Source organism: Monodelphis domestica, chromosome 1 (assembly GCF_027887165.1).
Source record: "Monodelphis domestica isolate mMonDom1 chromosome 1, mMonDom1.pri, whole genome shotgun sequence".
Lineage (NCBI taxonomy): Eukaryota > Metazoa > Chordata > Mammalia > Didelphimorphia > Didelphidae > Monodelphis > Monodelphis domestica.
Window position 1 is genome coordinate 53638278 of NC_077227.1, and position 25133 is coordinate 53663410.

Sequence of the window (25133 nt, forward strand, 5' to 3'; positions counted from 1 at the left end):
TTTCTCCTGAATCTATTTTCAGGTTAGTTGTTTTTTCAAAGAGATATTTCACATTTTCTTCTTTTCCCCCCTATTTTTTAATTAAAAAATTATTTCTTGATATCTCTTTAAGTCATTAGCTTCTAGTTACCCAATTCTAGTGTTTGAGGAATGATTTTCTCCTGTGAACCTACTTTTTCCATTAGGTCAATTCTACTTTTTCTTTTTTTAATCTTAACCTTCTGTCTTGGAGTCAATACTGTGTATTGGCTCTAAGGCAGAAGAATGGTAAGGGCTAGGCAATGGGGGTTAAGTGACTTGCCCAGGGTCACATAGCTGGGAAGTGTCTGAGGACAGATTTGAACCTAGGACCTCCCATCTCTAGGCCTGGTCTCAATCCACTGAGAGACCCAACTTCCCCCTCAATTGTACTTTAAAAAAAAACTTTTGTGTTTTTTTTGTACTTCTTTTTTCTTTTTAGTCAAATATGCTTTGCTTTGCATTGCTTTCATTTCTCTTCCCCATTTTTCCTCTGACTCTTTAAACTCTCAACTTCCATTGGTTTTAAGGCAGAAGAGCAGTAAGAACTAGGCAATAGGGGTTAATTGACTTGACCAGGGTTACACAGCTAAGAATCATCTGAGGCCAGATTTGAACCCAGAAGCTCACCTCTCTAGATTTGGCTCCCAATCTACTGGGTCACCCAGCTGTCCCAAAGGGTTGCTCCTCCTCTCTCCCCCAAAAAGTGAATTGTAAAATTAATTTCAAATGCCAGGTTAAGAATAGGAATATCCACATAATATACTTACTAATCTGCCATGGTGATATTCAATTCTAAAATTTAATTTAAAATTTAATTGGATGACAAGCTAAAGGGAAAAAAATTTATTTTTTCAAGTCAGAATAGGAAAAGGTCAATCAACCAACCAGTGAGACTGCCTGGACTTCCACAAATTGTGCTGGCAAATCTGCTGCATTATTTTGGAAAAGTTTTCTTCCCAAATATTCTCTAAATCCAAAACCTGACTGTGACAAAATGTGGATTAACACATGCTTAATGAACTTCCTAAAAAGTCTGGCACAATTCAAATGAAGAGAATATATATAACTAATCAGTGTGCTCCTTCCTGATGGACAGTGAAGCTAATTGCTGCCTCCTTGGCTGGTGGAAAAGAAGAGAAGAAGTCACTCAATATTATGATAAGTAGAGATCAGCAGAGAGGAAAGGAAATAGCAGTTGAGTTTTATTCAATAACACAAAAGTTAACTGAATAAGGAAACACAATCTAGTGAGTGATCACACCCAGTGATGGGCTCTCCAAACTGTAGTTGCTTCTAAAGAACAGGGAAGCAGAATTCCTAAATGTTATACTTAAAAAAAATCACAGTAACCTCATATCATATAAGGTCTTGATGAAAATGACTACAAAATATCACTGTAGGACTTATATTAGACACCAATCACAAGACTATTTCCTATACACAGACACAGACACAGACACACACACACACCTACCTTAGACAGACAAAAGATATGGAAGCCAAATGCATACACTCTTCTGTCTTGTTTATAAAGAGACATCTGTATAATACGTTCTATATTCTTGCCAATAATCATAGCAATAAAACAAGTACACAACATAAAACTGTCAAGAAGACAGAAATTCAGAGGAGGCTCTACTCATAATTCCAAAAGCTGCAAAGGATGGATTATTTTGGAGACAAGGAGATTTGGGAAACAAACCCCAGAGATGTAAACTAGAATAGGAACATAACAAAAATTTGAGAGGTGTGAAATTTAATGTAAAATATGGCAATCATATTGATTGGACAGTTGAAAACTTATGATGCTGAGTCATATGCAAGGTGAAAAGAACTCAACCGAGTCAATGAACTAGGTTCATATTTCAAAACAGTGGAAGTTCTGAGTAAGTTTTTTAAAAAATCCCTACCTTCTGTCTTAGAATCAATACTACCAAGTATTGTAGAGAAGCAAGGACTAGGCAATTGGGGTCAAGTGACTTGCACAGAGTTACCTAGGAAGTGTCTGAAGTCAAATTTGAACCCAAGTCCTCCTGATTTTAGCCCTGGTGCTCTATCTGTTGTCCTACCTAGCTATCTGTGGGGCTATTAGTAATAGTAAGTAATAACAACAGCTAATATTTATATAGAACTTTAAGGTTTGCAAAATGTTTTCCAAATATTGTCTTATTTATTTATAAATTTATGTTGTCTTATTATGATCCTCATAATAACTTTGGGAGGGAGGTCTAATTTTTATTCTTATTTTTATATGTAAGGAAACAGAGGCAAACAAGTAACTTGCCCAGGGTTCAGAGAAAGTGAGCTGCTCATTGTCTGATGTGGAATTTGAACTCGGGTTTTCCTGATTCCAGGTCCATCATTGTATTCACAGTACAATCTAGTTGGTAGGATTGAAGTTGTTAACTCATAAATTTTTAAATATTGTTGTAAGGCTCTGTTATGAAGGCTAGAACTATTTAGGATCCATTGGACAGGGAAAAACCTATCTAGAGCTTGTTAGATAGGAGGAAATCAATACAAGAATGTTAGGGCAAAGCCTAGGAAATAGAAGGTGAATGGATAAAGATAATTTAAGCAGAGTTCCACTCCCCTGAATATTTCTTTCAAATAAAGAGCAAGAAGACTTTTAATAGCAATACCACACAGCAGATGAGTGCCCAAAGGGGAGACAAAATTTTGACATTAATAAACCTTAGGAGGATAAAGGATAAAGGTTCTCTCTCTCTCTCTCTCTCTCTCTCTCTCTCTCTCTCTCTCTCTCTCTCTCTCTTCTTCCCCCTCCTTCTCTCTCTCTTCTTAATGTCTGTTTTAGAATCAATACTAAGTATTATTCCAAGGTAGAAGAGCAACAAGACTATGAGTTTGCAATCTACCTTAACAGGAGAAGCTTTCTACCCTAAGAACATTCCCTTGTATCTATATTAAATCTAGGCCTAATCACGACACCCAGAGGTGTCATGCTCAAGACTATGCAGTACACAATACTCCAGAAGACAGGTTGAACCAGATTAAAATGCAATTGGGAAATATTTAACAAAATAAAAATTTTAATTCAATAAAACATAGATAATATTACATTTTTGGCAGGTAGGTCACACAGTAGAGTGCTAGGCCTGGAGGTAGGAAAGCCTAAGTTCAATTTCTGCCTTGACAGTTTATAGATGATCTCTAGGGTATGCTCAGGTTTCTTCAGTCTACTCAACCAAGGTTCTCTACAATGTTCCTCCAGGCCTTGAAGAATTTAGTTTAAGACTAAATGATTGAAACAGATTCTTACCTAGTTAAAATATTATGGCAGTGTATGGGGTGATGGGTTTTACTTAAGTTAAAACCAGATAACCTCCCCTGTGAGTCCACTGAACCGAGCATACATAACTCTACCATATGCTGTAATACATGAAAAGTGAATGAACAGTGAGAGTAAACCCCTGGGCAATGTGGAATTGCTACTCTATCTTCAGGATATCCAGTGCACCATATTACTGCCATGATGACTGAGGGAGGGCACCAGAGCCAATCTCTCTGTTAAATATCAGTAAAATTTGTTCTCCCTTTTTTTAAAAAAAGATAAAAACAAGTAGAAAAGCTAACATTCTCTTTCCACAACCCATTGGGTCATTGTGTGGGCACCCAATCTGATGGTGGAGATTTTCATTCATATTTGGCTTAGTGTCTCCAAGAACCTTTTTGGTTTTGAGATTCTGTACTAAAATCATAAATGGCCACTTTTCATACATTCAAATAGCGACGACATCATCCACTGAGGGTATGAGAGTGAGTCTTTGGGACATGAGGTTCCATTTTCAAAGCTGCCCTTACTTATTACATCTCCTTTGATCTACATGTAAAGTAGGGTTATTTACCATAAAATCATAAGGAAAGGAAAAAGGAGTCCCAAGAGGATATTTTTAAAAAGTACTTTATTTTTTAAAGGACTTTCCTATGACTAGGAATTACATAGACTATATTTCACTTGGTTTAAAGCACTTTTTAGTAAGAAAAATCACTTATGCTAATGTTATAGATTAAGATTAGAAGAACTAGAAAGATTGGGGTAGGGTGGGAGAGAAGGCATTTATAACAATGGAAATAATGAAAAATGGAGATGATCTGACAAATAATCATTTCTATGCTGTTAAGTGAATTCACAGAATAATAACCTGATTTATGATATATGGCTTCTTAAAGTGGCATTTGCTCAAAGCCTGGTTCAATGGGCTATAATGCATTTTTTAGCCACAAATTACTGCAGAGCTGGCTACTGTTCTAAGAATCTGTCTAGACTTTACTAAAGCAACAGAACTGGCTATATACAAATGCTATTAAAAAATAAACTTTTGTTTTCTCTAAGAAAGTGAAGATGAGACCTAATAGAGATAATTAGGCCAAATTATGACAAAACAAAAACAAGCACAACTGCAAATTAGTTATACTATTAACTAGCACATTCTTTATTAGGCCTAGAGTAATGACGGCAAACCTTTTAAAGACCTTAGAGATGGAGTGCCCAAACTGTAACACTCATGCCACATGTCCCCCACCTTACCCCAGCAGTCAGGGGAGAGACAACAAGATCCCACTGGGCTTCCGGGTAGAGTAGCAGTTGATGTGAGAAATGTTCTCAGGCAGGATGGAGAGGGAGAAGGGAGTAGCCACCTCTGGCACATGTGCCATAGGTTTGTTGACTTGGGCCTAGAGTGTTATAGACCCTTTCTGAGAAACTCCAGATTCTCAGTGGGATATGCTGTTAAAAAGTGTGGAGGGAAAGGGGCAGCTAGGTAGCTCAGTGGATTGAGAGCCAATCCTAGAGATGGGAGGTCCTAGGTTCAAATCTGGTCTCAGACACTTCCTAGCTGTGTGACCCTGGGCAAGTCACTTGACCCCCATTGCCTAGCCCTTACCACTCTTCTGCCTTGGAGCCAATACACAGTATTGACTCCAAGACGGAACATAAGGGTTTAAAAAAAAAGTGTGTGTGTGTGGAAACAGAGAAGGAAAACTTACACATATTGAACTTTTTCTCTAACACACTTATTTGAGAATCAATGTTTGCATAAGATGACTTTATTATAATCCAACACTGGAAGTTTATCTAGCTACTGAAATATTCCAAAGGAAATTAATAAAGAATTAAAGAAAAAGAAATACTTCAAAGAACACTGTTATAAGGGAATTTCCCCCAGAATCCATGGCAAAGGTGGACAAACTTTAAAGGACTCAAGAACCATGCTCCACCAGGCCAGTTCAGCCTAAAATCCTCCTGGTTTTAAAATGAAAAATATCCAAGTCTGTCCTAACACTCAGAGAGTGGGTCACTATCCTAAATGTGATCCAGCTATTAAAGAGATGAAATGTGAGAAGGAACAAAGAACATGTGTTTTCTCCTAGAATTATAGTATATTCGACCTAGAAAAGACCTAATATTGATATTATTTAAACCAACACTTTCACTTAATAGGTGAGGAAAACCAGGCCCAGAGGGTTCACATGACTTTTACAAATCACATAACCAGTCAGTGACAAAATAGAACCCAAGCCTCTAGTACTCTTGCTATTACAAAATACTTTTTGGGTGAAAAGATATAAAATTGGAAAAAACATTCAGGCAATGGGTACTTGTTTACTTATGTTTTGTGAGGAAAGTAATGAAATACTCTTGAAACAGTCCAAGGATAAATGGTCAACTGTACTATCCACTTTTTGAAAGAAAGGTGATAGATTTAAGATGCAAAATGAGACATACTTTTTTTTTTGGACAAGGCCAATGTGTGAGTTGGTTTTGTTGGAATGCATATTCAATACAAGAGTTTTTCTTTTTTTTCTTTTGGCAAGAGGAAAAAAACCCAAAAGCTTATTTATTGGAAAATAAAATAAAGAAAAACAAGAAAGAACAGTTCCATTATTAAAAAATAAAATAAAGTTATCCACTAACTAAAAATCTTGGGATTTTTCCAGGAATTGAAATCAAGTCTATTGGCCTATCAGACTTAAAACAACAACAGTAATGAATCTGGTTTTCTTATTTTGCCTACTTCAGAACAGTTTGGAAAGAACATTGCAATTTTTATATATGTAATGAGGGTCTGGCACGTATTCAGAATGCTCCATTTGGCATTCCCATGTGGACCATGGTAGGGAGAAGATGGCATTTCTCTATGTGGAAGATGTGAGAGGGATGCTTCTGGGAGAAGTGTGTGAAGAGATAGACTGTGCTGCATAAACAAGTGGCTAACTGTGCATTGAAGAGGAGACCCTGTGATTGGCTACCAAGGTTCAAAAGGTCCATGAGCTTCAGTTTAGGCCTCATGGCTTTATTCATTTCTGAGGGATCTCAGGGACTCTTTTACTCCTAGAGTACATTAAAGGAGTGGGATCTCAGACAACCTTGGGAGTTTGGAAAGGTTGGGAGAGTGACCCATAGGAATCCAGGAGTCTGAATCCAGATTGTTTCTCAGACATCACGGGACAAAGGAGGAATCTGATCTTTGGGTTTCCCACCTAGAGGATTTATTTGGCAAAGATGCTGTCTTAGAGGTGAACCTGGTGCATTAGTGCTAAGTAGGAACTGAGCTAAGCTGAGGCTATGCCTGCCTCTCCCTCTCTCAGTTGGTAGAGGGCAACACATATGCCCCGGAGGTATTGGGAGAAAGGCTGTATGTTTGATCTGGCTCTATCTTTGAAGTAAATGCCCTCTGTAAAAGCTAACTGATATCAAGTGGTGAAATGGCTCTGGAGTGCCTGTCCATGGAGAGGAAGATCACGGAGGAGGGGCAGACTTACCCAGTGAAAGTTCAGGAACCTGGCTTTGGAAGAGTAAACCAGATCATAGAAGTCTAGTAAAAATTTTTATTAGGCTACACTACCCTGCTTCAGAGTTGGTGCAGCTCATTTATGTTTGGATATTTGCATCTTAAAACTGATCAGATAACAATGGAGTATACTTAATAACAGATAATAGATTAGATGAAGCAGAGAAATAAAAAAAAGGATATGCCAATTTAATTAATGACACTGATAAAAACTATAGAGTAAAATGTTAGCAAAGAAGACAAACTGGACCAAATGCTGGGAATACAAAGAAAGGCCCCAAACAGCCCCTGCCCTCAAGAAGTTCAGAGTTCCCTATCTAAACTCAGAGCTAGCATGGTTTTTGTGAAATGGAGTTTGTAATAGTTGCAAAGCAATGATCTCCACTGTCACTGCTTTTACTTGCTACAGCTCTAGAAATGCTGACTTATGACAATGAGATAAGAAGAAACCAAGGGGAAAAAAGGCGGGGGAGGCAAATTCATCTCTATTTGCAGATGAAGTGATAATTTAATGGAAATTAATCAAATCAATAACTTCAGTAAAGCAGTAGGATATAACTCGCACAAAATTCAGAAGATGGAAAAGGAAATCGCATTCAAAATAACTACAGAATGCATAAAATATCTGAGAGTCAAAGTACTGAAATATGCTGAGGATTTTATACAGTTGTAACTACAAAATGCCTTTTACAGAAATAAAGGAAAATAAGTAGTTGGATATAGTCATTGTTTATGATTAGTACATGCCAATATACAAAAAATGATAATAGTACCTAAATTAATTTGCAGAGTTGGTTCTATACCAATTAAACCATCAAGGGCTTACTTTAAGGACGTAGGCAAAAATAATGGCAAAACTGATTTGGAAGAAGATCAGAAATCTCAAGGGAAATAATAGGAAAAAAGTAATGAATGGAGCCTAGGAATGCAAGATATTAAATTATTTTACAAGATATAACCATAAAAATTATTTGGCACTGGTAAAAAAAAATTCAAAGATTGATCACTGGAGAAGACTAGGAAAAGCAAAATCCAGAAATATCAAACACCGTAGCCTACTGTTCAATAAATTCAAGGAGATCAACTATTCGTATAAGATCTCCTATTTGACTGCTAGGAATCATTGAAAGCAGTTTGTCAGGGTCTAAGTTTAGACCAATATCTAATAGTACAATAAATCCCAAATGGATATGTGATCTAATAAAAAATTGAATCATAAAAAAATCAGGGGAAAATAAAAGGAGGTATTTTGTACAACTATGGGTAGGGTGAGAATCCTTAAATAAACAAAAGATAGAGGAGATCATAGAAGGTAAAATGGAGAGTATAATTACATAAAATTGAAAAGCTTTTATACAAAGAAAATGAATGCACTATTATTAAATAAGTTAACTGAGAAAAAATCTTTGCAACTAATATTTCTGATTAAGGTTTGATATTGTTTTAGTACAGTGCCTGGCATATAATAAGTGCTTCATAAATACTTGTCTACTGATTGGTATCCAAGATATATGTATGATAGTTAGGCAGAAAAGTGGATGGAGTGCCAAGCCTGGAGATAGGAAGACATCTTTGTGAATTCAAATCCAGCCTTATATACTTAGTAGCTGTGTGACATGGATAAGTTACTTAATTCTGTTTGCCTCATTTTTCTCAACTGCAAAATGAGCTGGAGAAGGAACAAGAGAATCCCAAATGGAATCAGGAAGAGTTGGACATACCTGAAAATGGTTAATAGAAGATATAAAGAGAATTGATAAGAATATATAAGGAGGAAGCACAAAATGAATGTTTATAGATGCTTTCATTTATTTATGAGAAAGAACAATCAAAAATATTTTATTAGCTAAACCAGATTTATTACTGATTAACTTTCCAAGTATGGGGGTATTTTTATATTTCCTAAACTTCCATGTACCTATTAGTAAAGCTAAATATGTTGGTGTTTAGAAGAGACAAGTCCTAATAATTCTTTCAAGATTCTGGAAAACTGAAAACATGAGAAGAAAGAAGACTACTGTTATTATTCAGCATATCTCATAGTAGCCAAATTCCAAAAAAGCCTTCTGCTGACAATTTCTTCTGAAGTTTTGGCTTTATATTAAAACAAAGAGTTAACTCATATGTACACATAATTTAGTCACTTTTCTAGTTTTGCTTTCCCAGAGAAAATCTTGGAAAATTAGTGTAAAAGAAATCCGCTTTGCCAGGAACCTTCTGACACCAATGATGATTATCAACCTGTGTATGATTATATTCAGGCTAGAAGGAAGAATAAGCCCAATACCCAGGGTTCTTTTGTATCAGAGTTACATGTATTGATTTAGCATTCTGAACCCTAGAAACTACATTTCCCACAATCCCCCTTTCCTTTACCTGTCATGCATCATTGGTTGATTTGGTATTCAATTTCAACTTCCTCTATGCTGGAGATCTCTCTGGTGGGTTTCTCTGGTTTTTTACTTTCTTTTTGCTCTAAGTTGATTTAATAAATAGTATTTAAATAATACTTGGAGTATTGAATATAAATTTTAATCTTTACAAACTCCAATTTAATACTATTTAGAAATCCCACAGGGAGGGGTCCAAAGAGTTCACCTTGAGTATTTCCAGCAAAAAGAAACTCTAAAATTTCCCTTGACATCTTTATTAGCCTAGATGCTTTAATAACTTTAAAAGTTTTCCTTGAATTCTTCCCATTGTAGTTTAAACCTCTTATTTCTCACTCAATTCTAATTGATTGATGAGAATAATTGGCTCAATTCTTTATAGCATACAACTATGGACTTGTAGAAGGATATGTTTCTTGGACTTTTCTGCTAACTCAACATGTACAGTCATTTTAATTTTTTTTCCATGAAAGTCAGGGAAACAAGACTGTCATTTCTGTTATTGTTTGAATTATCCAATTTGTAAAAAAAAAAACAAAACAAAACCAAGCTACGTAGCAAAGTCACTTAAAACAATTCAAGGACATTTATTTTCTTTAAAAATGCTTCTTTATAATACATGTATAACCCAGATTGAATTGCTTGTTCTGGGAGAGGGGAGGGAATAAGGAAGGAAGACAATATGGATCATATCACTTTGGACAAATTATGTGGAAATTTGTTATTAAAATAAAAAATAATTTAAAAAGTAAAAATATTTCTTTAGACCTTTTTCCTTTTATAACACTTGCATTTCTGAATCAATCCCTTTCCCATTCCCCACCTAAAGTAGTTTAGAAAAAACCAATTAATATATAAACTCTGTGTGGCAATATATTCAATATTAGGTACTCAAAAGAGGACAGAGATATGAATTTTGTCAACTCTCCTATAGGGCCATACTTGGCCATTATCAGTTTCTTTTTTGTGTAAATTCTTTCCACCATCTAGCTGTAATTTTTATGTATATTGTTTTCCTAGTAGGGTTTACTACATCCTGCACCAGTTCACAGAAGTCTCCCTCTGCTCAAGGCTGGGCAGGTGGTAGATGCTTTATGAACTCTTGTTGCCTGAATGACAGACTTCTCTGGATTCTTAATATTCATTATTTCTTACAGACAAGTAAGATTCCATCACCATGTACTCCAATTTATTTATCATTCCCTATCTGATAGGTACCTATTTTATTCAAAGTTCTTTGATCCCACAGAAAATTCTATAGTGTACATGGTAACTTTTATTTATATATTTGGCCTTCCTGGGGGTATTTATCTAGCAGTTAGATCTCTGGATCAAAGGATAGATACATTTTAGTAATTTTTAAAGCAGAATTCCCAATTCCTTTCCTGAATGGTTGGGCCAATTTACAGCTGCACCAATAACCCATCTATCAGTGGGCTTTTCTTTCTACAGCCCCTCTAACAATGATGATCTATTTCCATCTTTGTCAACTTGTTGAGAGTGTGGAGCCTCAGGGTTTGACCCTCCTTCCCCCATTAATTATAGTTTAAAGCAATCTTTTGGTTATAAATGGTTTATAATTCTTCTTTTGAGAACTGTATGCTCACATTTCAACTATTTACTTATTCATGAGGGAATAACTACTATTGCCTGTCTCACATATCCCCACAAAAAAGAATTACATTCCTGATTCCAACCCTACTAGCTGAGGTTTTGCTGAGACCCTTTTTTGGGATATCTATTGTTTCTAAAGTAAACATCCTGGAAAGTATCTTCTCCTATTAAAAACAGTTTTCTACTTGTTTTTGGAATATTATATTTGTAGAAAAGTCCATTTCTACAATTTTCCATCTCCTCTTCTTGTCCTACCCCAATATACAGAAAATAAAACTACATTTTACCTTCTAGGATCTTTCAGCTCTGCCTGATGTTTTTTCCTTACTCCAGCCTCTAGGAAATCAATAAATACATTTAACTAGAATTCAGCCTGGCATAAGCCTCTAAGGAACCTCATGGAATGATTTTTTTCCTAGTCTTGAATTAAATTTTTAATAACTTCAAACTATATTTTAAAAACTATATATCTAAAGGTTGGTCCATAAGATCCATAGCTTTCTACTTCCTTTAACAAGAGTGGGATTCAATCAAATTTGACAAGAACCAAGCTACCACACAATTCTAATCAATGATCACTTACTGTGTACTTACTATGTATAAGGTAATAAGTTTGACTCTTGGCTGTGCTGCTTCTTACTATTTGTTGTGCTTTCAGTAAGCCACTTAGGTTCTCTGGGTCTCAGTTTCCTTATCTATAAAATTAGGCAGTTGGACCAGATGATGTCTAAGGTCTTTGCTGGTTCTAAATTCCACAGTCTATGTGTTATAATTTCAACACTCAGAATGCCAGAACTCGAGCTGTCTCAGAAACCTGACTGCTGCTTTATGAATCATTTTTTAGTTGAAACAAATGGTTCAGAAGCACTAGTTTAGGCTCTGCTGTTGTGTTTCTCTACTGCTGATAAGTCCATTTCCTAGTTTAGAAGGAAGCTATAAGGGAAAATGAAAAATGGAGAAGATAAGACTTGGACATAGATGAGATTTTTGAAGTTATTTAGTTGAACTTCTGAATAGCCTAGGCATCCCTGAGATAGTCACTGAATACCTCTAAACAAAGAAGACATGCTATCATAAAATGGCAGCCTATTTCATTGTTCATATGATGAAGTGTATTGATAGCAAGACTTAGGAGGGGTTTGGGAAAGGAAAATGCTGTATTTATTTTTATTTTATTTATTTATTTAAACCCTTCCCTTCCATTTTAGAATCCATACCAAGTATTGGTTCCAAGGCAGAAGAGCAATAAGGGTTAGACAACTGGTGTTAAGTGACTTGCCTAGGGTCAAACATCTAGGAAATGTCTGAGGCCATATTTGAAACCAGGACCTCCTATCTCTAGGCCTGTCTCTCTAGACACTGAACCATATAGCTGCCTCTAGATGCTACATACCAGGCACTGTGCTAAAGCCTTTACAAATATCTCATTTGATCGACATAACGACTGTGAGAGGTAGGTACTATTACTATCTTCATTTTACAAAGGAGGAAACTGAGACAGACAGATATTAAGTGACTTGCTCAGGATCATGGAGTTTATTAAGGGTCTGAGGCAGGATTTGTACTCAGGTGTAGTGCTCTACCCACAGAAGAATGGATAAGAAAAACAGTTGAGACATTTGAGATTTTCAGTGAATTAGTCTATAAGCTTCCTTCATGAAATCAGGAAAAAGAATTTCATTTCAAGAAAAATTACAAAATACTAACATCTGGAAGAGACAGAGATATTAAGGCAAGAGCTACTAAAACATGAAGTTTTGTAAACTTAAAAAAATTTAAATAACTATTTCAATATATTAGTTTTCCTTGTAATCTTGTATATGCTATTTTATACATTTAAAAACAATGTTGAGGAGTCCAGAGGCTTCACCTGACACTGTCAAAGGGGTCACAGAGCTAAGAAGTTAACAAAGCTGGTATTTGAACCCCAGACTGAGTCTGAATTCAATACTCTTTCCACTAAACCACCATGCCTGTATTCAATCTCAAAATTGTTATATTTGGAGGGGAAGGCAAGAAAGAAAGATGAGACTTCAAAATGGAATAGAAGTGTATAATTAAGCCATGAAACAAGACTAGTATAGAATAAGAAAGAATTATGGAAGTCTCTGACTCACAAGAGAGTTATTAAGATGCTATACGTGCCTATTTTCCTTCTGGCTATGGTTATAACATTATATTTCACATCCAATGTGTGAAGAAAGTGCTAAAACTTTGAACAGAAAGATTATCTTTAAAACAAATTACTGTTTCTTTCTAGATGTTTTAAAATCAGGGAACTCCAATTAAAATTTCTTTATTTTCAAGTGTTCTATGATTTTGTCATTGAGGGTTCTCAGATCTTTGATTTATTCATTCAATATTTATTTATTTGATGACTACTGTATATCAACAACTTTACCAAATTCCATGGGGATCTAAATGGTGAAAAAGACAAATTCCTTTCCACTAAATGATCTTATATTTTAATTTTGAAAAATTAATTTTTGTATGAGAAATCCCTGACTCACTTTCTGATTTCTCCACCTCACTGGCATTCTATCCAATTCTGTACTGGTATCCTTTCCATCATAGTGTGAAAGCCACAAGTTCTCAAAATTTAATCACTTAGGTAATATTTTGTTACTGTTCCATAATTCATAGAATCAGATTTTCAGAGCTGGAAGGGTCTGCAACATTTCTCTTCTACATTCTCTTCTTGCTTACTCAGAGACCCACCACTTCAGGACTTCACAGCCTCTCATCTGAACAATTTTAATAGATGACTATTTGGACTTCTTGCCTCAAATCTTTCCCCATTTCAGTTTATACTCCACAGAGTTGTCAAAGTGAAGTGACTCTCCTCTTCCTGCCATTCCTCCCTCCTTGCCCCACACTCAACTAGCCTACTCAATAAATTCCAAAGGTTAATACTTCTAGAATCAAGCATAAACTCCCTTGTTTGGCATTTAAAAGTCTTTATAAGCTGGCCCATTCCTTTTTTTCCATTTTTTTACATGATTCCCTTGTACACTTTTGAATAACAGTCCCCGCTGTATTAGCCAACAAGGTACTTCCACATAACTCTCCATCTCTAGTCTCCGGGTCTCTTTAGAATATCCTCTCAGTTCCCTTTGATGGTTCTTCTTCCATGTCAAACCCCCAAATATGGATGTTCTCCAAGGTCTAGATCTTCTTTTCTTTTTCCCCTAAGCTATCTCACTTGGTAGAATCATTAACTCTCATGGGTTCAAATACCATTTAGATGCAAATGATCCAGCTATTATCCTGTTGGACACCTCAAACCAGATATCCCATAAGTATCTCAAACTCAACATATCCAAAAGAGAACCTATTTTCTTTCTTCCTCAAACTCTCCCCTTTCTCCAACTTTCTTATTATTGACCACCACTAGGCTCTCAATCATCCAGAATTGCAACCTGGTGTCATATTTGACCCTTCACTGGCATCATCCCACAAAGTCACATGTTGTAGAATCTTATCACTCAACTTTGCAAATAGTGAATCTATCCCATTTCCCCCACACTTGCTAATTCTTCTGTGAAAATAATTTAGTAAAATCTAGTCCCTCCTTTTCTGACTTTTGCTAAAATGTCCCTGAAACACATGTTTCTCCAAAAATGTAGAAGCTATCTTTTTCTATATTCCTTCTTATACAACACACTTAGCATACTGTAATTGTACTCAATATCAAATCAGATACTTATACAATAAAAGTCAACTTAATGCAATAAAACAAATACTTATTGAATACTTAAGTCAGTTGGGGTATACAAAGATGGGAAAAAAGCCCCACTCAACTTCACAGCTAAGTTTTCTGAGTACTAGAGCAAATGGTACTAATTTTGAAACCAAGTTTCAATCATTTCTGATAAATATCTTTAGTCTTTAGTTTCAAAAGAAACACTAGGATTCCCAAATGGGTAATTCCCAAAGTCTTAGCCTTTAAAGCTCCCTTGAATGAACTCAATCATCTATAATGTAGCTTATCTATAGAGCAAATTTTTATTTCAGATTCAGTGACAGCAACCATACTATTTTGCTTAACTGCTTGTCATCTATAGAACATAAATAATTACACCCAAGTCTGGAAATGTAATGAGATAATCTGCTTCTCTGGTTTTCTCATCAACCTTAATTTTACAGAAAACCATTTCCACTTTAGTTCTCTTGAAAGCCTTTCCTTGCACGTCTTGCCATTTGTTATGTCACACCCAGCAAGGAAATACTTGGAAAGAAATACTGTCCTTCCAGTGGAAGAGGCCTGGTTCCTTGCATTAGATAGACTAAATAAATTGTCTACTCCCAGGGCATTGTGGCAGGCAGGGGGATGCCTTTAACCTGAGAAATGTTAAAATAGCAAATGTTGAATGAGAGGGGGTAAGGATGAAGATGACAGACTTATAGGTACAGTTAAAGTAACATCTTCATAATATTTCTACATTGTTTTTAGGTGAACTCCTTGAACATCAAAGCACATTCATGATCAGGCTTAAACATACATCCCAAAGAGAAGTAGCATTCCTTTTTTATATTGTTAATCAGTCAATCAATCAACAGGCATTTATTAAATATCTCTTTGGTGCCAGATAGTGAGCTGAGCACTGTGGGGTCACATTCTACCAATTACCCTCACTTCTACTCCTTTCCATCAATGATTGGTCTTTTCTACATTCAGGAGTACCAAAGTAATACACAGCAAGGTGATACTGCCCCTCAGTACTTCAGGAATGAAGTAAACCATCATAATGGAACTGTGGGCAATTTCTTGGGATTCAAAGTAGACATAAAGTTCTATAAGACACCGCTTCCTTGTTTTTTTGATCCTCTGTATGTCCTCTGTTTTAGGATTCATGTATTCACTGTACCCCTAATCCTCCCAGTTTTCATACAAGAAGTGTACACCAAGGACATTTCAAATACCTCATTCATATTTCTTAATTTATTTTACCTAACAATCTGGAGACTTAGTAACAATAGCTACAGTTTTCATTCCTCAGCTTTTCCTTAGTCCTTCACTCTCAAAATTACATTTCAGAGCATTTTCCAGATGAATTTTGGTATTTTCTCCCTATTTCAAACCAATCAGCAGCTCTCAGAGATGGAGTATTTCAGGATATGTGCCCTCTCAGCCCAAAAGCTTTGAAGGATATGGCTACAACTCCCCCAAAGCCAGCAGATACTCACCTCTAACTTCAGGACATCATGCTGAAGTTTATGCTGAAACTCTAGGAAGTTTTTGATGGTCAGCTTCCCTTTGAGATCAGGGCCAAAAAAGTAGGTTGTTAGGGCTGAACACAAGCCGGGCTTGAGGGTATTGCCAGTGGTGGAACGATCCCTATGACGCATGCCCATGCTAGTTTGGGATCGAATGATGCTCTGAACCTAAGAGAATTCAGGAAGAGAAACAACAAATTATTAGGGGAATGGCAACAAATGGGATGATCCTAGAGAGGTTCTCTTCAGCAAAAAGTGATCTTTTAAAAATTCACAATGTTCCTTGGCAAGTGATATAGACTAGGGGAGAAACCATTATCCTCAAAGGAATGCCTTAGCTCAAGAATTTCAGAAATGTCAATAAACCTTTCACTCCTGAATTCATGGCTTGTCCAATTTCAATAGAGGAAAGGAACAACTACAGCCAAGTGCTTTAAATCTCCAAAAGACTAGGGCATATATTAGCAATGATACATAAAATTGGTGCTTTAGAAATCTCCTAGGAGTCAATTCAATCATGAAGGGGAGATTCTAAGTCAAGCACTTGAGAGTGGACACAGCTACTTGGAACAATTATAGATTAATCTTAACCTAAGCAAGTAATTAGGGTGTTTTTTAATTTTTAGGAGGAAAGCTTGGGATTGCTTTAAACAAACATGGTACTTTTTGCTTTCTAGATGAAACATGCTTTCTTTAAAATGCAAACTCTTTTATCAGGTTACCAGAAAGGAAAATAGCCATTCAGAATAATTAACTTTGTAAACTGTTGAAATAATTATGATGAACTATAGATATTTTCATGGATGATAATTTTTACAGTGCCAATCAGAAAAATACAACTTCAATAGTTAAGATTTGTAATGACATTAAAAGGGGAAGAGGAATATTTTGTTTGAACTTAATTTCAAACAGAGGAAGAAACCATGTATCTCTGTGTGGGAGTTTCTTACAGTAACCAATATCTTATACAGATCCAAAGTAACCTTCTATTCATAACAATGGGAGTCCCTTAATTGACTTAAGTAGTAAAAGGTTCACAATGGTAGGAAGATCATAATTAATACAACACTGGTCTCAATACATCATTTGGGTTTGGTCTGACAGGAATGGAAGATAGGAGACAAGTGTCTCCACTAAATTTCCCAGTGGTTCCTTTTTTACCTTTAAAATAAAATTCTTAGCTTAGGGGAAAGGGAAGAGAAAAAGTCTTTTTAAAGTACCTATGATGCGCCAGGCACTATCCTAAATGCTTTATAAATATTATTTGATTCTATTCAAATTTTTGGCATTTAAAGCCCACTTCAATCTGGAGCTACAATTTAATTTTTCTATATTTGTTTTATATTACTTCCTTTTATGCACATTGCTTTCCATCCAAATTGGGCCTACCAGCTGTTCTTCCAACTCTGCATTCCATCTTCCAACCCTTTGCTTTCACATAGGTCAGCTCCCTGCCTGGAACACATTCCCTCCTCCCTTCTGCTTCTTGGAACCCTTGGGTTCACTGAAGCCTTGGCTCATCTGTTCCCTACTAAAGTAAAGACTAAAGTCTTTACCGATTCTTCCAATGGTTAGATTTCTCTCTCTTTTGCAAGTTTCTTTTTGCTGTATTCTCCCAGTATAATGTTAGCTTCTTGAGGACAACTACTATTTTGTTTTTGTCTCTAGTACTAGCATAAAGAAGGTGTTAGATAAATTGTAAAGATTAAATTATCTTTCCCTGCCCATTTTTTAATTTAATCACAAAAAGGTGTAAACACCCCACTCACAACTGAGTGGGGGAGGTCTGTGACCCACATGTGCAATAGTGGGCAATGAATCAGAATCAACTGACTGCCCCCTGGGCAGTCCTAAGCAAAGCTTTAGAGTATAAAGTTTAGACTATGATTTGTCCATGTAAAAAAATAGAGTAAGGCATAGGAAGTGATACAAAGAAGCATCATTAAAAAGGAGTTACAACTTCCTGTGGGGGAGTTCTTCATGCTTGGGACTTCTGAGTGCTCTCATTCTTTGGAGTTCTGATTTCGAGTTGGAGGCTGATGAAGAAACTGATGACTGGACCTGAGATCTTAGTCTTGGTGAGACTGTCCTTGAATCTCTTCCTTTGGACTGACACACAGTGAGTGAAAGAGCTGACTCCTTTCCTGGATTTTCTGAAGAGACTAGCCTCGGGAGAAACCTATCTTCTTGAGAGAGGCTCCCTCCCCAGGTCCTCAGCTACAAGGGCCAAGGCCTCTCTGACTAAAGACTAAACTCCCCTGCCTGTTTTTTAGCCAGGGGTCGGAGCAAAATACTTAGTACTTAGGCTAGATATCTTACCCTATCCTCTCTCTCATTTTCTTACTTTCACCCTTTCTATATTTTGTAAATAAATTGTTAAATAAATCTCTTGGAATTATTAAAATTTCTGGTGACCCTATTCTTAAATAATCTAGTCCACCTTTTTATAAAAATCCCTCACATTTTCTACCTCTTACAACATTCATATAGCACTTTCTGGTTGACAAAGTGTTTTTTATATATTCTTTAATTTGATCCTCATAAAATCTCTATGAGTTAGATAGCATAAGTATTTTTATTTGTAAAATGAGTTGGTTGGTTTAGAAAACCAAATCTTTAGAGCCCTTTTTAGCTCTTAACTCCTGTTGCCCTCATTTTTCAGATGAAGGAACTGAAGCTCAGAGAGACAAGTAATTTCCCCAAGGTCACTTAGATAGTAAATGGCAGAATTAAGATCTGAATCCTGGTCTCCATGTCCAAAGCTAGGACTCTTACCACACTATGCTAAATAATGCTAAATTGTACTGCAGGCATACAAAGAACTTTAATTAAAATCTGTAATTATTTTTACAAATATAATTACCTCTCAATTATGCATACCAGTAAATGGAACAGTAGATTAAATACATTTTAAAAATTATTTGGATGAAGAAAATTATATTTTTTTAAATGACAGATTTATTTGTTTCATAATGCATAATTTGGGCTGCTAAAATTAGTTGCCATTCTGTAAACTTACAAATGATAGCAAAAGGAACTGGCATTGGAAGTATTGGTAGCAAGGGGAAGATAGTCTAAAATTTGTCTGTAAAAACTATTTCTTGGTAATTATTTGGGCTTTGTGACCTTTAAAGATCATGACCATTACTCTACAGAGGAGAATTATTTAGGTTTTAACAACTGTGGTATGGCTGAAAGAAAAATCCTGATTCTGAAACTTATAAGTGATGCAAATTGCTTAACTCTCTGTATTTCAATTTTGTCATGTATAAAATGGGGGAAAATCAGATCTGAACTATTTGCCTGAAGGGGCTACTAATTGGGCCAAATGATACAATGGATATAAAATGTTTTATAATATATAAAGCATTATGTTGCTATTGTTCAGTTGTGTCTGATTTTACATGACCCCGTGGAGCTTGTCCAGGAGGTTTTCTCAGCAGAGATATTAGTGTAATTTGTCATTTCCTTTACCATTATGTCCCCATTTTACAGATGAGCAATTGAAGCAAACAGGGGTTAAGTGAAATGCCCAGGGTCACATATCTAGTGCTTAGGTCAAACTTAAATTCAGATGTTTCTGACTTTGCTGTCTCATAAAGCACTATATAACTATGCTATTACCATTACTAATAAGGCAATAATAAGTTTCAACCTTGGGTATTTAATTGATAACTTAAAGCATTATAACTTCATAATTTTAATTGTTTCCTTAATAAATAAAAAGATGAAGTTTAGAATTCTATCACTTAGGATGGGGAGTTAAATGGCTCAGTAGAGCACCAGGCCTAAGAGTAGGGAGGTCCAGGGTTCAAATCCGACTTCAGGTACTTCGTAGTTGTGTGACCCTGTACAAGTCACTTAACCCTGATTACCTAGCCTTACTGCTCTTCTGCCTTGGAACTTATACTTAGTATTGATTCTAAGACAGAAGCTAAGGGTTTATAAAAAAAAAAAAGAATTAGGTCATTTGGTTCTTTTTCTTGTCTACTTCCAGTTTGAAATGCTTGAATTTCTCTTAATGGCCAAGAACCTTCTCAGATCTACAATTGGATTCAACACATTCAAACTTCAGTAAATCCTCTTTGCTATCTTAAACATCTTTCAGAATATTGGCTTTGTTTCCCAGAACCATTCTGCTTCAGATCATAACATCTTTTCTCCCTGAGCATGTTAGAAGTCTTGCCCTTTCTTACATGGGAGTCATTTTCTCAGGCTGGAGTTTTCCCCACTTCTTGCAGGATTTCAGTAAATAGTTACCATCTTAGTGGCAGCATCAGCATGAAGGACTTAAGAGAGTCTTATTTAAGTAGTCAACACATCAACATTTATTCAAAGGGGTTTTTTATGATCACCTATGTGACTAGTTGCTTTGTGCAGTGTTTTTTGTGAGGTGGAGATTGGATGGAAAATAGAGCATCCTTGGAGCAAAATTCTATTTCTTTTTCTCCTTTACATCACTGGTAATTTTCAGTTTGATAAGACCCTGGATGCCTTAGCAATTAAAAATTAAAATTAAAAATGAGGTTTCCTTTATTCTTACCTATGAGTAACTTTTATCAAAGTTTTTGATCAGCTTAAAAACCAAGTTTGGGAAATAGTTCACTGTCATAGTAAAAAAATCAGATTTACTCCAGTTGGTAAATCATGAAGTAGATGATTAATGCCTTTTGGCTCTCTGTGTGTGATCAAAGAGATTTAGGAAAAACAGAATGAAAGATTAATATTAGCTGTTACTTTGCTTTTTACCACATTAACTTTGCAGGTGCCTAATGATAAATGTATGATGTTCCTCACACACTGATTCCTTTTAGGCTTCTTCATATATACTTGAGGAAAAAAATATAATCTCAGAGAAGAAAACATGTTATTTAACAGGGAAATCAAAACAAAAAAAGCCAAGATGCTTGAAATTCTTAAAAAAAAAAACAAAACTCTTTACAATAATTCCTTGAAAATAACCCCCCCCCCCATAATATCCTTTTTTATGGAAAAATGAAACAAGATTATTGCTTGAAATCTGATTGCACTTTCAAAACTAATTAATCCATGTGAATGAATATATATATACATATATATATACACATATATATGTGTATATATATATATTCCAGGGTACAAAGCAACAAAGAATAGGTATCTGAACACAATGAGCTTTCTGTTTTTTCACGGTTCCCCACCCACCCACCCACCCCAGGAGCTTTTAAAATTGTTATCCCAAAATTCCTAGTGGTAAAAAAGTTTTATCTAAAGTCATATCTTATTCAACAGGGGACTGATAAGGTATTTCTCTGAAGATGGAAGTAATTTTCATAGTGAAGACTCCTCAGGTTTTCAAGCTGAAGATAATTAATGAGTCTTAAATCCAAAAAGTCCAGCTAAGAAGAAGGTGAGGTCACTATGGCATACAAGCCATTGAGTGGTTGGCACTCTAAGAGATTTCAGAGGATATCCTTCTGCTATCTTCTCTCTCTCCTCTTTTTTGGGCCTGCCACAAATTTCCATGGCACTCTTTAGTCCCACTGGGACAATTTAATGGAACTAAGATTCCTGACCTCTGAAAGCTCCCTAACGGGGTTTGTCTTTCTCTTCTTCATCAAACCTACTACCATTACACCAGCCTTTTGCCTGGACCATACACTAGCCTCCTCATGGGCCTCTGTGAACATAGCTTCTCACCCTCTAATTGATCCTTGACATCACTGCCATATTCATCTCCCTGTTAAGATAAAATTTCCCAACAAAGACAGTTCAATCTCCTTAGTCTAGGATTCAAGGACTTCTACTACCTGACTCCAACTTAACTTTTTCTTATCCTAATTCTTATCTCCTTCAGTTGTGTGAAGATTGGATTTGGCTCTCCCCTGATTGTAACAATGAAGGTACTTAGCTCTTCCCTGATTGTGAAGATTTAAATTGTAGCTCATGTCTATTTTTAGATTTTAATCCTCATAAGTGTAAACATCCTACTTAAAAGTATGAAGATTTGCCCATTTAGATCTAATCACCAAAAGTGCAAATATCCCACTTAATAGTGAAGTGGGAGGTCTGTGACCCATGTGTGTGATAGTGGGTAACGAATCAGAATCGACTGACTGCCTTCTGGGCAGTCCTAGAGCAGAGCATCAACTGTGATTGGTAGACGTAAGATTAAGGAAAGACATAGGAAGTGATGCAAAAGAAATGTCTTTAAAAGGAGCTGGTACTTCCTGTGAGAAGTCAATTCTTCATGCTTTCAAGTTGAGGCTGGTGAGGAGGAGCAGAAGGATCTGCTGACTGAACTGACACATAGTGAGTGAAAAGCTGAGTCTTAACTGCTGGTTTTCTTTGAAGAGACTGGCCTCAGGAAAGACCTATTCCTCTTGAGATACTTCCCAGGTCCTCGGCAATTCTCTCTGCCTGGAGGGGCCAGTAGTAAATTACTTAGTGCTCAGACTAAATATCTTACCTCATCCTCTCTCTGATTTCTTGCTTCACTCTTTCTACTTCTTTTTCAAAATAAATTGTAAATAAAATCTCTTTGGAATTAATTAAATTCCTGGTAACCACACTCTTAAAATATAAAATCCAACCCTTTAAAAACTAATCCCTTTCCCCCTTACAGTTGGACAAACTACCATCATCCAACACACTTCATACTTCTTCATCTCTGTCTGTTTACACCGTACTTGGGCTTATAGAATAAAGTGAGATGAGGGAGCTTAATTCTGTCAACATGAAAGTGCTAGAAGAAAATGTTACTTTTCAGTCTTCTTTCTCTTCATCCTTTGAAAAGGTTCCTTCACCATAAGGCCTTTCCAGATTTCCCCAGCTGGAGACAGTTTTTATTGGGCTCCCTGGCACATACAGGGATCACAAGAAGAAGACTCAAAAGCTAAGTCTGCAGAATGTAAGCTCTGGAAGGCCTTATTAAGCTGGAAAGGTTTTGCATTCAGGCCCAGAAATAGACTACTGATCAAGGACCAGGGTAAATTCTGAGAATTTCACCATGATCCACCTGGTCATAAGATGGCATTTTTTTGGCCACAGTAACTTATGAAGTACCCAAACTAATGAAACGATAGATCTTTGAAAGTAATTAAGTATATCCATCTCTATCTGTGTATACACCTTATTGCCCTCTCTAGTGAACAAACTTTTGGAAGGCAGAGACTGCATCACACTTATTTTTGGATCTCTTTCAGAACCAAGTCCATTGTATGTCACCAATCCTTAACAAATATTTAACAAATACTGAATGAACAAATGTGTTGTCTTCTATGAACCAGTGCTTTTCTTTATTAAGGAGTTCATGTTTGGTACAATAGTCACATATTTTGATGAATGATCAATTTATGAATTAATTGGTGGTGATGAATAATCAATAATGATTTCATTTCATTGATGAGAATACTACTAACTTCAAAAGCATGCTTTATGTTTCTGGAATTATTTTGTGGAAGGCGTTGTTCACAACTTTTATAAAATAATTTAGAAAAGCAAATCATGCTATTAAGGATAAAATAGTATAAAAGCTGTGTCATCATGTTGTTTCCAATTAGGATTATCAGAGACAAATATTTAATAATTCCTTTGAGCCTTCTGTTGACTCTGACATTCAAAGTGCTAATTACTTTATCTTTCAGTGAAAGCACATTGACCTCCTCTTTAATCAGTGTTAAGACTCTGGAGGATTCTTATGATTTGGCAACTATGCATTTCTCCCTTATGGTTCTAGCCTTTTATAACATTATTTTTCACATGAATTATTTGAACAAGAAAAAACCAATGCTGTCCAGTTAAGAAAGCAATGAGGAATACAACTGCAGTGGACAAGTCAGGCTGATTTTTCAACTCTTTTCTCTCTCTTTCCTCTGAAGAATTCTAAATAAGTGGGTCTGAGCTGATCATCTGGAGGATCTTACAGGCATTCAAATAACTCTTGCAAAAGGAAACAAGATGGTGTGCTATAAGGTTAAATGATTCCCAAAGGGCAGATTTTCTAGTTACATCACTGAGAAGATGGGATTTTTCTGTTTGTTGGGCAATGCTATCAACTGCTCTCCTTAGCACATTTCCCAAAGTAATGGTGAAATATGTAAGACAAAGCAAGGAATGAGGTTCAGTCAACAAAAGAAATTACTTCTACTGTTGAACATGTCTGTAAAAAAACTTCTCTAGTACAAAGGAAGCACCTTGAAGGCAGGGACTAGTCATTAATTAAAAAAAAAATAGAGAGTACCTAGCACATAGCAGGTTCTAGTCTCCATTTAAAGAGGGTACCCATGTCAGCCCTCCCTCATACCTCTTCCCCAACTCTTAGGGACTTCATAGAGTTCAGTCATTTACAAGATCGTATCAACCCTGAAACTCAGCTCTTCAGCGTTCTGTGCCCCCTGGTGTAAACCTTAAAATTTCTTAGACTTATGAATGTTGGAGGTTCTGTCATTCCAAGTATCTCTATTGTATCAATTCTAAAATCAATCATGACTCAAAGAAATTCCTGTTCTATGCTTAAGCATAGGTCAAAGTCCTTTCCATTGTTCAGCAAAAGGTTTCTGTCCTAAAGTAATCTTAAGAAGGGAGGAGGAGGAACCTCCCATGCCAATGGGGTTCACATTCCAATAGAGTTCCCACTATCAATAGGAAATTTTTCAAGAATGAAATTTCCCAATGGTGAAATTTCCAACATTCATAAGTCTAAGAAATTTTAAGGTTTACACTGGAGGGGTGGGGGCTCCTTCCTTTGATTGGAAAGGATAAAAGATGGTTAGTGAAGAGCCCTTCCCAGAGCCTCTTTTTTTTTTTAACCCTTACCTTCTATCTTAGAATCAATACTAAGTATCAGTTCCAAGGCAGAAGAGAGGGAAGACAATACATGTTAATTGTCTTGCCCAGGCTCACACTGGTAGGGAATTCCTGAAGCCAAATTTGAACCCAGGACCTCCTGTCTCCACTGGGCCATCTAGCTGCCCTTTAGATTCTCTTTTTAAGGAAGTGGCCATGGCAGCCATCTGTTAATATCCCATTCTCCTAACCACTTCTCTGGCCTTCATCATGTCTCTGCTTCAGGCCCCCTTGCACCTTTCACTCCCCACCT

The 25133-nt window shown here is 36.1% G+C and overlaps 1 protein-coding gene across 8 annotated transcripts in view; it reads right to left on the minus strand.

The window, feature by feature from the left end:
- Nucleotides 1-25133, minus strand: part of MICU1 (mitochondrial calcium uptake 1) — a 238341-nt gene that overhangs the window by 73996 nt on the left and 139212 nt on the right. For all 8 annotated transcript variants that reach the window (XM_007478360.3, XM_007478357.3, XM_056799458.1 and 5 more), the window contains one exon: nucleotides 16025-16222. In XM_007478360.3, coding sequence (XP_007478422.2) covers nucleotides 16025-16222 — 198 coding nt within the window. The remainder of the gene's footprint in view (nucleotides 1-16024; nucleotides 16223-25133) is intronic.